The following is a 16,319-nucleotide window of genomic DNA, read 5'->3' as shown; positions in this document are numbered from 1 at the left end:
AAAATTAATTTTATTCCTTCCCAGTCACTAGTGTCCCTATATCGACACGCAGTTAAAGCCTGGTCAAACAATTTAGTGTTAATGTATTTTGTTAATATGGGCAGATCTTCTTTTTCTACGGCGGAACATGCTAAGTCGCATGCCTTAATGAACTGGTATACATCTCTCTCACCAGTTGACGCGGTCCCGCGTAATAGCTGTTTGAATTCAAATAGCCTTTTACGCGGAAAGCCGCGCAACGCTTCTCAAACAAACCGCCAATCGACGATGGACGACGCCGGCGCGCGACGCCGGCGCGCGACACCGCGCTGTGAACCGTCGGCCGGCCGTTGAGTGAACCGGATTGTAATGTCACCAGTTTTCACCGACGACCCGCACGAGACTGACACACACGTCCCCGGCCAATCGTCTTTTTTTTTTTTCTCTTCTTTTGTTTTCCGTTTGATTTGTTTTTGTTCAGTGACCGACAGGGCCACAAACGCATTTCTTTTTTGTTCATCCGTGAAATAAATTTCACCCTCACATCGCAAAATTTGTGTTTTTCTTTTTTCGTTTTGTCGTGTGAACCTTCTACCTCAACATCACCGCACCCACGCGGCCTTCACTAGGCCCGCAACAACTGGCTCCCCGTACAGGAATCACCGGTAAGTGAAAACTTATTAACTTACCCCTTACTACCACCATCATATACCCTTCCCGTTGCGCGACTTGGAAAAAAGTCCCCGACGCGATCCGACAAAAACGTGGTTAGCTGGCGAAAACGGAAAAACCGGCGTTACGTAATATATTACATAAGGACGTAACGACCAGCCGCGCCGCCCGATTTACGGACGCACCGACTACACCGCGCGCGACGCTCCAAAGTCCACACACACACGACGTAGGTAGGTAGGAACGCAAGAGCGCGAGAGGGTCACACCACCACCGCCCAGCACCACCACCGATAACGTCAACACGCGATTACCTGGGACAGAAATACCACATAATCGGACTGCCGTCGCCGCCGCCCAAAGCGACAGCCGCCGTCTTCCCTAATCGCAGTAGTGGGCCTGAGAACGCACACACGCGCAGCCGTGACAACACTCTGCGAAAACCGGTTACTGTGATCGGCAAGCGCAATAACAAAACAATAACAACCCACTGACCTAAATCCCGTACGCAAATAAACACCGATAAACGGTCAACACAGCTGATCGAAGGAACGCGACGACCGTTCCACCGACAACAGCCACATTTTATATTTTTCCGTAAACAACACCGGAAAAACAACCGGACGTCATGTCGGGAAAATATATTAATGAGTTGACCGCCGCGGAGTTGCGCTACGAATGCAGGCAGCGCGAGTTGTCGGATACGGGCGCGAAGGATGATCTTGAAATCCGGTTGATACAACACTTCACGGACCTGAACCTACAGGCCAATGAAGTCCGGTTTCCGCCTATGGAACCCGCCGGACATACCGGAAACAACCTGACAACAGGTCAAATACTTGACGCCGGACAAAGGGAAAACCAACCGGTCGAATCATCACCCGCCCAGCCACCGAACACCACCACCAATAAACCACACACACCCACACACCAACAGGCTATGGACATGATTCAAGCGAGTCGGTCCATAATTAAGGCGCCTGCACACCAAAATTAAAACGTATACAACGCTCCAGAGATGGCGTTGTTCGCTGTATCACCGCCGTCGTGGCAGGCCGTAACCACGCATTATTATTCCACGGATAGTCATACTGTGCGTTTCGTGTCAATGTATCCCCGCCCATATAATTTTATGCACGCAGCGCACTCGCTCCTAGCTTTGCGCTCACAACCTACTAATTAACTAAAGCTCCTCTTAACTTTGATATGTGTACCAATATTTAAAGTACAACAATGTATCTAGTACAGAGCTTGATTTATATTAATAGCCTAATTACTTTTTAAATTACAAATAAAATAGTCAATAGAAATGAATATATTTTAAATTATATAACAAAACTCAAACATTTCAATTATAATTTATTGTTCCTACAAACAATTTATAATGGCACATTTATTTTTAATAATAACTAGTTGCATATTCTGCGGTAACAATTTGATATTAAATCAATTTTTGGATTGACAATTTCGGGAAGCATATAATCCATATAAAATGAAAAAAGTTGATTCTCCATCTTTTCTTTCCAAAAATTGTCATCACGAATAATTTTTTCGAAAAATAATCCTGCAAATATTATTTAAACATTTTAATAACTATATAAAATGTATATAGTAAATTTAAAATTGTAAATATATTTATATACATAGAATATTAATGAAAATAGGTACCGTTGGGAGTCCACACTATAAAATAACAATACTGTCTTTGAGTAATGTGTAACTGCCCTTGTACTTGGTAATAGTACTGAAAAGTACGTTTTAATTCTACTTCTCCTTTTTTATTGATAATTAAATATTTTATGGTTTTCATTTTAGCAGCTTCTTGAGGGGTAGTATTTTTTATGCTAGGAGGGCATTTTATTTCAATGATACCATCATCTCCGATGATACCATCTGGACTTCCAGCTAAAAAATTAAAACATTGATCGACAAACATTCCACAAGGCGTAATTTTTATTTTTGTAATAGCTTCAAAAGCGTCTTTTGCTACACTCTCATATTGGATACCATACCTATTAAATGAGTAAATTTATTTTAATTATTAAATGTTTATAAATTATTACTATATTCATATTAACTTCATCGCGGCCGTTGTACCCACTAAATCGTCACTGTACAATATATATTTTAATGTGTTGGTCCTGGATGTCTTAGGTCTTAGAGCACATATCCGGCCAAAATTTGAAGCAGTCAACCTAAATTTTCGCTCTTGTTTCCAAATCTCATTTAAGGATTGACCAATGGTTCGTCTTTCTAGAGATTTTATTTCTGTCAAATCTAACTGAAGGCTGCTTAACAAATTTTTTTTTTTCCCTTCAACCTCTTCATCTGTCAAATTTAGAACGCTGCAACCAATATCATCAACATCTCCATAATCCTTATCAGGACCTGCAGTCACCGTCTTCTTTTTTTTATTATTGTTGAATTTATTTCTTAAAATACAATGTTTTTAATAGGCTAAAATTAAATTAATTATAATATATTACGTTTTACCTAAACTCAAGTTGTCTTCTTGTTTCACAGATTCTTTTTTTTTTTTTAATTTCTATATATTTTTTAGTAAATCTACCAGGACTGAATTTGGTAGCATTTTTGTGTAGCCTGTGTAAGTAATCAGGACCATAGTTATAAGAAATCAGTGCTGTATTACATCGTGTCTTATAAGATCCTACAAATTATAAATTTATTCGTGTATAAATCGATAAAAAAAACTGATAAGATACAATCTCTTGCAAATATTTTATTATGTCAACACAATTTACTGATGAAATATACAATATACATATTAACATATCTTATAAATATAATTATTTATAAGATATTTAATATATACAGTTACCTCGTAGAGAATAATTAACTCTTTTGCCTCCAACGTATTTTGCTATTACACTATTGTAAGCTTCAGCGCAATTATTATTTACACTGTACAGCAAACTGTCACTATGGTGGGCAACTAAATTAATTGCGCCCGACAATTCATCCCAAAGACCACTCAGCCTAAATTCAGGAACTAAATTTGTCTCATTTGGTTTGTAGCCTTTACAAAAATAGCTAACAATTAAAAGAAAAACGAGTCCATTAGTAATGTATTTACTGTTTATTTATTTTGTTTATAGTAGGTAATTAATTTTACCTAGCGCACTTTTCATGATCACCAAAAACATGTCGAGGACTATTCAAAATATCAGCTTTCAGAAACTGAACTTTTTCACTCTGAGAAAGTAATTTATTTGACTTCCAGTATTTCGACGCTTCTGTTATGGCATATCTAAGTGTAAAGTTTGTACTTAATGATATTTTAAATTATCTTTGACACAATATAAGTGTTATAGAGGTATAAACTGCATGTACCTACCTTAATCGTAATATATTGTCTTTTAATTTAATTCGATGATACCCAGGAATTATAGAGCCTGAATTATTTTTTCGTCGAATAGATATATCTCGTAGTCGATTACAGTAGTTACGAAGTATGTGATTAGAACATTCAATTTTTTTTATACGGTGTTCAATCCCATATGGTTTGGCAATTGATAATTTTTTCATAATACTGCTGTCACCGTCACCAATTAATTTGTCATAAATTAACCCATGCATATCCATGCTATGGGAAAAACCATCAACAATAATATCAGCTTCCATTGAAGTCGAAGTTCCTGACCAATTTTTGTAACATTTATGTGGATTAGGTTCTTTTGACAAGAACTCAGCTTTGTTACAAACGGAACATATTTTATTGCGAACTCCTAAATATAACACTTTTCCAGTCTGGTAACCGATAATACATGCCTACGAATGTATAAATATATATATTTATAATACAAAAGTTAACATATTGAAATTATGTTATTATTTAAAAATTAAATGATAAAAAACTCACAACGCCAGATAAAGCATTATAATTTGATTTGTAAGAACGTTTCGACCATGCTCCATCAGCAACCACTGTAATTAACGGTACTCCATCCTTATTTATATCACCTCTTTCGATTGCCATATTAGCCTCTTCTTTACCCGCTATTTCAAGAGATTGCCACATAGTTGTTTCTATATACCCACTTATTAGTTCGTGTTCTTTTTGATAAGTATTATTTGACATACAAGGCATATTTAAAATGGCTGAAAATTGTTCGAGTTGTGCATAGCCTTGACCAGTATTGATAACACTCGAAACAATTGCCGTATTTATTTTTAATGCTGATGATTTTTCTTCTGGTTCTGAACTAATTACTTCCATCTTACAACACATTTTGCATTTGAAAATAAATTTACTAAAATATCCTTTGCGAATTTCTTTTACTAAATCTAAACTAGCAATTGTACAATCAAAAGCTTCATGTCGAATACTTTGAATTGATTTAAAAAGATGGCCGATATCTATGAACCTTCTTCCTTGTATCTCAAAAGAGTTGCTAAAGAATATAAATAATATCCATCAATTGAATGAACTTATTTTGAGGTAATTACCAAAGCAAATAACATTCTTGTAAAGTATTCTGGTATAAGTATTCGAATAAAAGTATTTTATACTTTTCTTAATACTTTTAAATAAAAAAATAATTAATTAATTAAAAATAAAGCTCTGCTGTATAGTAGGTTTGAGTGAACCTTTTCATTGATTAGATCACTGTGATGGATGTATTACATTTGAATTAAATGATAAATCATTGTTTACAAAGAAAAAGATAATGAACGGAGATTTTGTAAAAATTACAACTTAAGACCAACTTTTAGAACAACTTACGAAAAACCTTGTTTTCAATTTTCAATCCTTAGTTATAAAAACTAAACATTTTATACATATTTAACTACAAAACAATTGCAAATGTTCGATATTTTGACGTCCAAATTTTTACTAAAAAGGTCTATAAAAAATTATAATTTGAATACTTTCTTCTGATTTTTTGGTTAAATTATAAACTGTTTACAAAAAACCTTGCATTCATTTTTCAATCCTTAAATATTAAAACTGAACATTTTATGACTTTTTAACAACAAAACCATTTGCAAACGTTCAATTATGAATTTTGGCCAAAATTTAATGTTTAAATGCTTATAAAAAAAAATTGTGCCTATGTATTTTTATTATTTTTGATCTGCTAGTTTATAAACTTGTGAGGAATCTTGTATTATTTTCAAGAAATTTGACCCAACGAAATTTTTCTTATCGATATTTAAAAAAAAAAAATTTGGAAAAACCGAACATTTCTTTTGCTTATAAATAGCTCAAAAAAAGTCAAAATATTTTGAAAATTTGATGATGTATTGATATTGCTTGTATAAAAGTTTAGTGAAAATTTCATGTCTCTGCGGTTATTATTTTATGTGTTATATCAATTAGAAAAATCGCGAAAAAAAAGCGTTGCGTAAAATTATCCAGGTTTTCCTTGGTTTTTTGTAGAGATGTAAAATTTACGTCAATTTTTTTTTTGGTTATTTACCGAGAAAAATTTTCTTAAATGTACGTAAACTCTGTAAATTTGGTAAATTTTGATAATTTTTGTATGTCACCGTAGAAACACCTTAAAGAATTCCTCACTTCCACTTTTTTATGAACTTATAATTAATGTGACGCCTATTTGTATTATTAACTGGATAGTGTGGTTTTCAATGTTCATGGTATAATAAATTTAATATATGACTATATTAATATTAATATTTTATATAAATTCCTAGTAGTGTTATTATTGACTTCTTTTTATATATTTTAAATTACTTTTTATGAATTCAAATATTAAAAATGTACTAATAAAATAAATTGTAAATTAATCAAATCAGATTCATTAGGTAAACCCGCTGCGTTTAAAAAGTATTGAAATTTTTTTACTTTTGACCCCTCAAAGTACCAACTAGATTCACTTTCCTATCAGAAAAGTTGCTGATTGAGAAAATTGGAGCACTTTTACTGCCTCAAAACGTGATGACAGACACAAAAAAAAAATAAATAAATAAAAAAACACAGAAATGTTGCTGATCGAGAAAATCGGAGCACTTTTTCTGCCCCCTAAAACGTAATGACAAACACACCAAATAAAATCAATTATCATTTTAAAATCAATACATTCATCATTCCGTTCAGAATCTATAACATTTTGTTACAGGGAGGTTAAAAATAAATCCGAGCCCCTTTAGCCCCTTCATTCTACGTATATGATTCGAATACGAAATAAAAGATTCTTTACAAGACTGGTAAATAATAAGTAAACAGACATTTGAAAATGTCCAAAAATATAAATTATAGTAGTTACATAAAAATCAGCCTACCCATTTTCAGGTTCAACTTCATTAACTACTGTAGATGACATAAATGTATCACTCTCATTTTCAACGTTATCATTCAAACTACAAATTAAAAATTAAATGTTTATTTCTCTTATTCATATAATACCCAGTAAACATATATCACATATAATATACGTTTATATAATGAGTAACTTTGGTGAATACTGAATACATATTATACGTAGCTAATTTTTATATAATAACGGTTTAATAAACGTTAAAATTTGTTAATTTACGTATGTATGGTAGGTATATTATATACGAAAAAAATTCATATCTTACACAAAAAAATTCATATCTTACACGAATTTTGTAGGTACCAAAAATAAACGTTATATAAATGTAAAATATACGTAAAAATGTTTACTGTTTACTTATATAAGAAAGCTTAAAGAAATTTAAATTAGTTTTTCACATTACCTATCTATTATAAGAATAGACGACGAAGCTTCAGGACTGAAACCGTCGGTAACCAAAGTTGGGGGACTCAAAACATTTTCAATGAGTCTAGCCGGTGTAGGAGTACTATATTATTGTATTAAAATAAATAAAGTGGTAGTATTAATTATAAGTTATGAATACCTATATATATTTATGATATGTAGTATAAGTATGAATTATTTATTTTACCTAACTCTTATAACATTATTTGATGAATCTGATGAATCAGTCAAAGTAAAATCTGCAACCAAATTTGAGGGGCTTACAACACTATCGCCAGGTTTGGGGAATCTATTCAAAAAATACACATTTTATTTACATCATACCACATAATATTCATTATAACCACAATAATCTCACCTATATTCCAGTTTGGGTTTTGTCTTTTTCAAACGGCTTTTCATGACATTTTTCAATGCCTTTTTTTTGGATGTCATTCCTCTAGTTTTTGTTGGCTTCATGTTCGTGCTCAAAAGTTACTTATTTAAATAAGCAGAGCGAAAAAAAAAGTACTTATAAACACGTAACGTATTGAACAAAAAAATATCAAACAAGTAACGTACAGTATGGACAGCGACTCACAGTCCACAGATGACACGTAAATACGTAATTATTCGATATCGGATATTTATGAACCGGCAGACCGCAGACATAAAATACGAAAATAATATTATACATATAGTCATTAGTCGCTATGAAATTATATAAATAAACTGCCCCTTCCACCAACACCCGCCACACCAAAGCAATCGACGGCTGATCACGATTCACGATAACACCATGGGTGCTGCGGTGTTACGGAGTGGAGGAGGATTATTGCCTGCCGCTGCACGCCCGAGAGCAGCACCTTACATACAAATTATTACAAATGTGTTTTTACTTTTTACTGAAACTTAGTTTCGTATTTCCAATAATATAGCTTACTGAGTGAAATTAGTGGGTATACACCTATTATTTAAATTGTAGTGAAGAAGTTAATTTAGGCCTGTATAGGAGTCGATTTTCGACATTTTATTTTCAATGACCAATATTTAATTCTAAATATTGCAATATTTTACCATTTGCATTTTAATTTTTTGGGCTTATTGATTAAAATATCTAAAAATTGGTTTCTATACAAGCACAGATAAACTTCTGTTCTACAATATTGATTATAGGTATTTTTACACTGAAATCGCTCAATAAGCCATATTATTGGAAATACGAAAATTATTTTTCCTAGCATTTTTTCATGCTATTGATACCCCTTAAGGAGGTACGGCAAGCGGCGGAAAACTCGGCGCATGGGCACAGTCTGGAATCGCGACTGACCATGCTCGAGGACTGCATGGCCCGCTTTGGCGACGACCAACGCCGCATTGCAGAAACAATGCGACGCCTAGAAATGGGTATGGCACGCCAAGCACCGGAACACCAACCGGAAGGGACAGCACCGACCCGCCCCCAACACAATGTGTCATCGAACAACACGGAATACGGTACGAGGTACTCCGCGGCACGCGAACCGCCGTCCGCGGGTAACCAACACGCCGAACGTTCGGTACGGTTCGATGACACGCCAAATTTATACCATGCCCCCTCCTCCACACACACCTATGCGTCACAACAATCGACGCTGATACCATACGACGACGTATGTGCAGCGAAACATTCGCTGCCGGAGTTCCTCGGAACAACGCCTGAGGACCCGGTACGATTCATACACAAGGCGGAATCGATATTGTACCAAACGCGTATAGATAGGTCGGCCTGGACTAATATTGTCACGCAGCAGCTGAAGGGTGCAGCCAGTACATGGTGGAACACCATCAGACTACTGGACCTCACCTGGGATGAGTTCCGCGCCGAATTTTTAGAAAAATTCGACAACGTGGAAATACAATCACGACTGCGGGCCGAGATAGTATCCGTCCGACAAACACAAACGCAATCGCTTACGGAGTTCGTGACACAAAAAAACCAACTCGCGCGCCGCGTCAATACCGGGCTATCTGAAACACAGCTAGTCGGTACGATAGCCGGTCTAACGCGCAACGAATACCGCACACATATCCGATTGCAGAGACCAGCGTCTTTCGGAGACCTCCGCCGGGTCGCTGGAATCCTGGAATACACACCAGACGAAACGCCCACACAACAACAGCAGAAACCGGCGTACAAAACATATTCCCAAACCCGCCCGCCCCAACCGAAGCCACAAACGCGTACACGGGACGGTACTGCTGGTAAACCGCAACCGCCCAACCCGTGCAGGTACTGTGGAGGTCCTCACTGGAACAGTGACTGCCCCGGGAACACGCCGCGTTCGGGAAACGGGAAATGAGTCGACGGACAATTGTCCACGCCGCCGCCTCAAACACACACACACACACAACCACGCCACCACACACAACGCTCGGCAATACAGACGGGGATATAACTATCAAACGCGCATCGATAAACTCGGCGTCATCAGATATATCACCCATCAAAAACATTAAAATTCCGTTAAGTAGCAGGTCATCATCACCACACACAACGACCCCTACTACGGAATTAACACGTACTCATACGGTACACACCCATAGCACAGAGGTAACCGAAACGGATGCTCTGGTAATGGCGGTACAAACCGCTCCCCATAGTACCGATAACGCGGTTAAGAACCAGTTACCCAGCTATACATCACAACCACCGTCGAATAACGCTAAACGTGTATGCCCCGACAAAATTCCGACCCCCGCGGTCGAACTCGAATTTAGGTCAGGCCCCGTAACAGCTCTACTCGACTCACAAGCACAAAAATCGTATGTAAGCCCGAACATAGCACATAAATATGGCACAACCCCACACGGACAACCAACTCAGGTACGAATGGCGGACGGACATACCACCACGACAAGTGGTACCTCCACATTCGTAGCCAGAATCGGAGACCTCACGGTCACCTTCAACGCAGCCATTCTGGACAATTTGTACTGCGACATGCTCCTAGGTCACGACTTTCTCGTACAAAACGAAGTCACCTGGGACTACACAACGAGCACTATCCATTTAGGTTCGGATAGGAGAACAACAGCGTGCTGGAAAGGGCGGACACCCACCCCAACCCCAGCACTAGATGTCGACAAATTAACAATAAACGGTGACCACCACACACGCGCGAAACTCGCCGAAGTAGTACGCAACTATCCGGACGTATTCAACGGTAGGGTAGGACGCACCAGGTTAATTGAACACGACATCCTCCTCAAAAACCAAACACCCATAGCACTCAAACCATATCCCTACCCACCGGTAAAACAGGCCACAATCGACACCATGATACGGGACATGGAAGAGCAGGGACTGGTAGAACAGAGCACATCCCCGTGGGCCGCACCCATCGTCCTAGCAAAAAAGAAAGACGGCTCACCCCGACTATTCATTGATTATAGGCGGCTCAATGATATCACTGAGTCCGACGCTTACCCAATGCCCGACCTCAATACGCTGATACGTCAGATGAGAGGCGCAAAAGTATTCAGCGTCCTGGACCTTAAGTCGGGTTACTGGCAGGTCCCACTTAACCAAAACGCGCGAAAATACACGGCATTCCGGACGCGTCGGGGCCTATACCAATTCCGAGTCCTCCCCTTCGGCCTCAAAAACAGCCCCATGACCTTCGTGCGATTAATGGACGAAGTCCTGAGGGGGTACCTGGACGAGTTCGTCCGCGGATACCTAGACGATATAGTGGTGTTTTCAAACACTGTGGACGAACACCAGTGCCACTTGGACAAAGTTCTAGAACGTCTACAGAGACACGGGCTCACATGCAACCCCGAAAAGTGCAAATTCGGAGCCACCGAAATTTCATTTCTCGGACACCTAGTCACCTCCGAAGGAATAGACAAACAACCGGAGAAACTAGAGGGCATCATAAACTACCCCCCACCAACCAAACTGAGGGACCTACGGAAGTTCCTGGGCGTTTGCAACTGGTACAGCCAGTTTGTCGACAACTACGCGGACACCATAGCACCCCTAACGAATAGACTCAAACAGGGGACCAAATGGTCGTGGACCGAAACCGAACAGGCTGCATTTACCAAAATAAAACGCGCCCTGTACGATTCGCCAAAACTGTCGACACCAGATTACGGAAAACCGTTTTGCCTACAAACCGATGCTAGCGAAATAGGAGCAGGTGCCGTCCTTTTCCAACGGGGTGACAGCCCGGACGAAAGTCGGATAATCGCCTACGCAAGCAAAAAGTTTAGTGATACGCAAACAAGGTACGCCGCGGTAGAACGCGAGTGCCTCGCGATAATCTGGGCAACCGACAAGTTTAGACCATACCTAGAGGCCCGCCGCTTTGACCTATTCACCGACAACTCGGCACTCACATGGCTCCACCGAGCCAAAAACACAAATTCCAAGTTAACCAGGTGGGCACTACAGCTGGCTAACCTGGACTACAAAACCACACATGTGCCCGGCGTACAGAACGAGGCGCCGGACATGCTATCCCGCAACCCAACCACCGGGCCACCGGTAGACGAGGTACACCTCGAGGAACGACTAGTAGGAGTACCCACCTCACCACTCACCACTGCTACTAGCTCACCGGCCGACAATCTGTTCGCCACGACGGACCCGGCTAACACCACTAGTGGTCCCAAAATCACACACGCTATGCTCGTGACATGGCAGGCCAATGACCCCAATACACGAGACACAGCGCGCAACATGACAACGGACGACCCAGCGCCCAATACCGGAAGTACCACGGATAAAAAAAATAAATACATTTTTACCGACGGTCTTCTGCGGATAAATTTGGGCGAACACACACCCGTAGTCATCCCAAAGGACAAGACGCAGAACGTGATCTGGACATACCACGATCACGTACTCGCAAACCACCCGGGCTGGAAAACGTACAGAGCGGTAAAACAACGGTTTTTTTGGAAAGGACAAAAAAACGACATCCGACTGTACGTCAAGTCGTGTCACATATGCGCGTGTACCAAACCACTGAACACGCGCGCAGATGACCCCGCGACCACCAGAATACCCCGACACCCCTGGGAGGTGGTTAGCATAGACCTCATGGGCCCCTACCCGCGTACGAGTAGGGGAAAACAATACATACTGGTCGCCACGGATCTGTTTAGTAGATGGACCGAGGCATACCCCCTCGGAACAGCCACTACAAAAACAATAACCGAAACGCTTGAACGAGAATTCTTTTCACGTTTCGGATACCCCCGTGTGTGCTTAAGCGATAACGGCCCACAGTTCGTAGCAAACGATATGCGTAAAGCGATCGAACAGTGGGGGGCCGAGGGCTGGACAACTCCGGTATATCACCCGAGGGCCAACCCAGTCGAACGCCGTAACCAGGAATTAAAAAAAGGTCTACGCGCGCTACTCATCGACGGCAACCACAACACCTGGGACACCAAGCTAGCCCCCCATTCTTTTTTCGATCAGGAACAGGCGTAACGACCGGACAGGATATCCACCATCGGTACTCGTCCTCGGGAGAGAGGGCAAAAGGCCGGGGGACTGGATACTGTCGCGGACAGCGGACAACCCGATCGAACAAATAAACATGGCTAGGGCGAGTCGCGAAAACAATGTACTGACCGCACCACCGGTAACAGGTGGGCCGACGGACACAAAGTACAAAACAGGTGACACAGTGTACTACAAGGCACACCACCTGTCAAACGCGCACAAAAAATTTCACGCCGGCTTCGCACCGAAATGGTGGGGACCGGTAAAGCTACACAAACGCGTAGGCAAAGGTGTGTTCACCACAGACCAACAGCCAACACGCAAGATCCACGTGTCCTGCCTAAAACGCGCAAACACCGCAGCGCCCAAAACACCCCCCACCCAACCCCCACCCCAACCATAAATCCACAATAGCATTTGGTGTACATCATTTCAGTCGGAATAGCACCAATGGAGCGCCAACCACCAGCCACATCCAGCACCCTCCAACAAGCGGCGGAACTGCTGGAACGCAGCCAGCAGCTGCTGAGGTCAGTCAGCATGGAGGAGGGCACCAACACCACCACGGCGGCACGGGTCCGCCAGATGACCACGGCGCAGTTGCAGCGGGACCCGGTACTGTGGGCCGCCTACACGCGTGGGTGGGAGGACCGGACCGTCGTCTTCCAAAGGGCGACGAGCGGCGAACCCGCAACCGCAATGCGGCTCAATAGGTCGCGCAGCCCCAGGCGGGTGACTCGACCGACGGCCATGGCACGACCGGTAGCCGCAGCACGACCGGCGACCCGAACTCGACCGGCGCCACCAACAACAACAAGTCGGGCACCGGCGAGACTGCCTCCCCACCCACTGATGGAGAGACCAGTACCGGCACCGAGGACATCAACCATCCCGCCTCCAGGACCGCCCGTCAACCCGCTGCCAAAAAGGGACAACACCACCGACGCAACACCACCGGCTTCACTCAACGCCCGCCAGCGCCGGAACAAACAGCGGATGCGGGACTACAAGTCAAAGCAGACGTCCCAGCAACACCGCCTGGAAAAACCGGCGCCAACACCAGCCCCCGTCCCGCCACAGCCAGAACCTGCGACACCGGACCTCACCGTGGTCACGGTACCGGAAGTGACAAACACTTCCGGAACAACCGGAACCGCGGAAGAACCAACAGCCGCGACCCCTCAAACCGCGGATATGGAAATATCCCCGGAAGAGGAGGCGGACCTGTTAGGTGAGACCGACGCAGGCATGGCTGGCACTGAAGACATGGAGGTCAGCCTCATGTACTTCAGTCCCCCCACGTCCCCCCAACATGACTAGATACCACCAGGGCCACGTCCGCTGAACACAGCTGGAAAAACGTGCCCACGGACAGGTGTCTACCACACCCACCCTCCACACCCACCCTTTGAAAACACCGGCAACGGCCGGAACACCACCGCCGTTGGCGGTTTGGGGGGGGGAGTATGACGCGGTCCCGCGTAATAGCTGTTTGAATTCAAATAGCCTTTTACGCGGAAAGCCGCGCAACGCTTCTCAAACAAACCGCCAATCGACGATGGACGACGCCGGCGCGCGACACCCGCGCTGTGAACCGTCGGCCGGCCGTTGAGTGAACCGGATTGTAATGTCACCAGTTTTCACCGACGACCCGCACGAGACTGACACACACGTCCCCGGCCAATCGTCTTTTTTTTTTTTCCTCTTCTTTTGTTTTCCGTTTGATTTGTTTTTGTTCAGTGACCGACAGGGCCACAAACGCATTTCTTTTTTGTTCATCCGTGAAATAAATTTAACCCTCACATCGCAAAATTTGTGTTTTTCTTTTTTCGTTTTGTCGTGTGAACCTTCTACCTCAACATCACCGCACCCACGCGGCCTTCACTAGGCCCGCAACACAGTACAGGTGGGGATCATTAGGGTGGCTTTGTCCAATGGAATTTTGCTAGTCATTTTGGGTTTCCTAACTCGTTTAGTTTCTTCCAACTGAGTATGTACTATCCCTTTCTGAGTCCGGGTACCTATTTTCCGTAATTCCGTTTCACTTACTAATATCGGTCTTATACTTGTATTCAACAAATTCTTTTCCCTGATGGCTGTTAAATATTTTTCCCTATCGAAATCTACAGAATATTGATATCCTTCGTCTGTACTTAAGTCGATTAATAAATCCTTATTATCGCTATTTGTTGTATCTTTTTCCTTGTCAGTTCCCTTATTTAATTCACTATCACTTGTTACTTCTGTGTTTACGGAAACTCTAACCTGATCTATTATTTAAACACTTCCGGTTTCGCTATCAGTTAGGCTAACATTAACTTCTTTTTGACTCATTAAATAATAGTCATAATAATTTAATTAAATAAATATATAATTCTAATTAAAATAGATTAATTGTTAAACTTAACTAAAACGTAAATGACACACTAGCGTAAAATAAATTAAATCGTTTATAATAATTAAATATACAATTAATAGCAGCAATGAATGAATACTAAACAAAATATTAAATTCGTATAACTAACGATAATTAATAACACCGTTATTATATTCCCTATTTAAAACCCTTTTAAATTTTTTTATTCAATTTTTTTTTAACTTAATTAATCAATCCTAGGACATCTATACTTAAATAGTGACTCCTACCAACTGTATTAATTAAATTAATTCAATTTTATATTAAACTCAACACTTAAGGACTTATTCCTGCCTTATATAAAATAAATCTCAAAATATAGACTCACTGTCTTCAAATATATTCACAAAATATCAGGACTTACAACTTGGCCTATAAAATTCAATAAATCGACTTCTATTGTCGTAATAACTCAAAATTCAATAAAACTCGACTTCAACTTGTCGTAAAAATTCAATATAACTCGACCTCAATTGTCGTAAAAATTCAAAATTCAATATAACTCGACCTTAATTGTCGTAAAATTCAATATAACTCGACCTCAATTGTCGTAAAAATTCAAAATTCAATATAACTCGACCTTAATTGTCGTAAAATTCAATATAAACAGAAGGACTTACTACACGGCCTATAAAATTCAATAAAACACGACTTCAATAATTGTCTTAAAAATTCACATAAACAGAAGGACTTACTACACGGCCTATAAAATAATCTCAACGAAGACTTCAATGTCTTAAATAAATTCAACAATATAAGGACTTACTTCTCGGCCTTTATATAAAATTCTCAAATAAATTCACAAAATATAAGGACTTACCACACGGCCTTAATAAATTCCCCCAATATGGACAACAATGTTCCAAAATAATTCACAAAACGTAAGGACTTACTACACGGCCTTAATAAAATTCTCAAATAAATTCACAAAACGTAAGGACTTACTACACAGCCTTAATAAATTCCCCCAATATGGACAACAATGTCCTAAAATAATTCACAAAACGTAAGGACTTACCACACGGCCTTAATAAAATATTGTTTCA

At 40.7% G+C, this 16,319-nt stretch overlaps 2 protein-coding genes across 2 annotated transcripts; one reads left to right on the top strand and one right to left on the bottom strand.

Annotated features, from left to right (window-relative positions):
* Window positions 1-2,028: 2,028 nt before the first annotated feature.
* Window positions 2,029-7,956, bottom strand: LOC132933170 (uncharacterized). The gene is made up of 12 exons (XM_060999487.1): window positions 7,734-7,956; window positions 7,563-7,664; window positions 7,353-7,457; window positions 6,915-6,992; window positions 4,531-5,062; window positions 4,006-4,439; window positions 3,784-3,918; window positions 3,490-3,701; window positions 3,144-3,318; window positions 2,729-3,082; window positions 2,319-2,662; window positions 2,029-2,214 (listed from the first exon to the last, which is right to left on the bottom strand). The coding sequence occupies exons 1-12, from the start codon at window positions 7,832-7,834 to the stop codon at window positions 2,060-2,062; spliced, it is 2,727 nt and encodes a 908-aa protein (XP_060855470.1). The 5' UTR covers window positions 7,835-7,956; the 3' UTR covers window positions 2,029-2,059.
* A 648-nt stretch (window positions 7,957-8,604) lies between these two features.
* LOC132933169 (activity-regulated cytoskeleton-associated protein-like) lies at window positions 8,605-9,696 on the top strand. The gene has a single exon (XM_060999486.1). It carries the CDS (start codon window positions 8,605-8,607, stop codon window positions 9,694-9,696), a length of 1,092 nt encoding a protein of 363 aa, XP_060855469.1.
* Window positions 9,697-16,319: the final 6,623 nt, after the last annotated feature.

The sequence above is a fragment of the Metopolophium dirhodum genome, chromosome 1 (assembly GCF_019925205.1).
Source record: "Metopolophium dirhodum isolate CAU chromosome 1, ASM1992520v1, whole genome shotgun sequence".
In the NCBI taxonomy this organism is placed as follows: domain Eukaryota; kingdom Metazoa; phylum Arthropoda; class Insecta; order Hemiptera; family Aphididae; genus Metopolophium; species Metopolophium dirhodum.
Note: the sequence above shows the minus strand (reverse complement) of the source record. Positions and strands in the feature narration are given on the sequence as shown.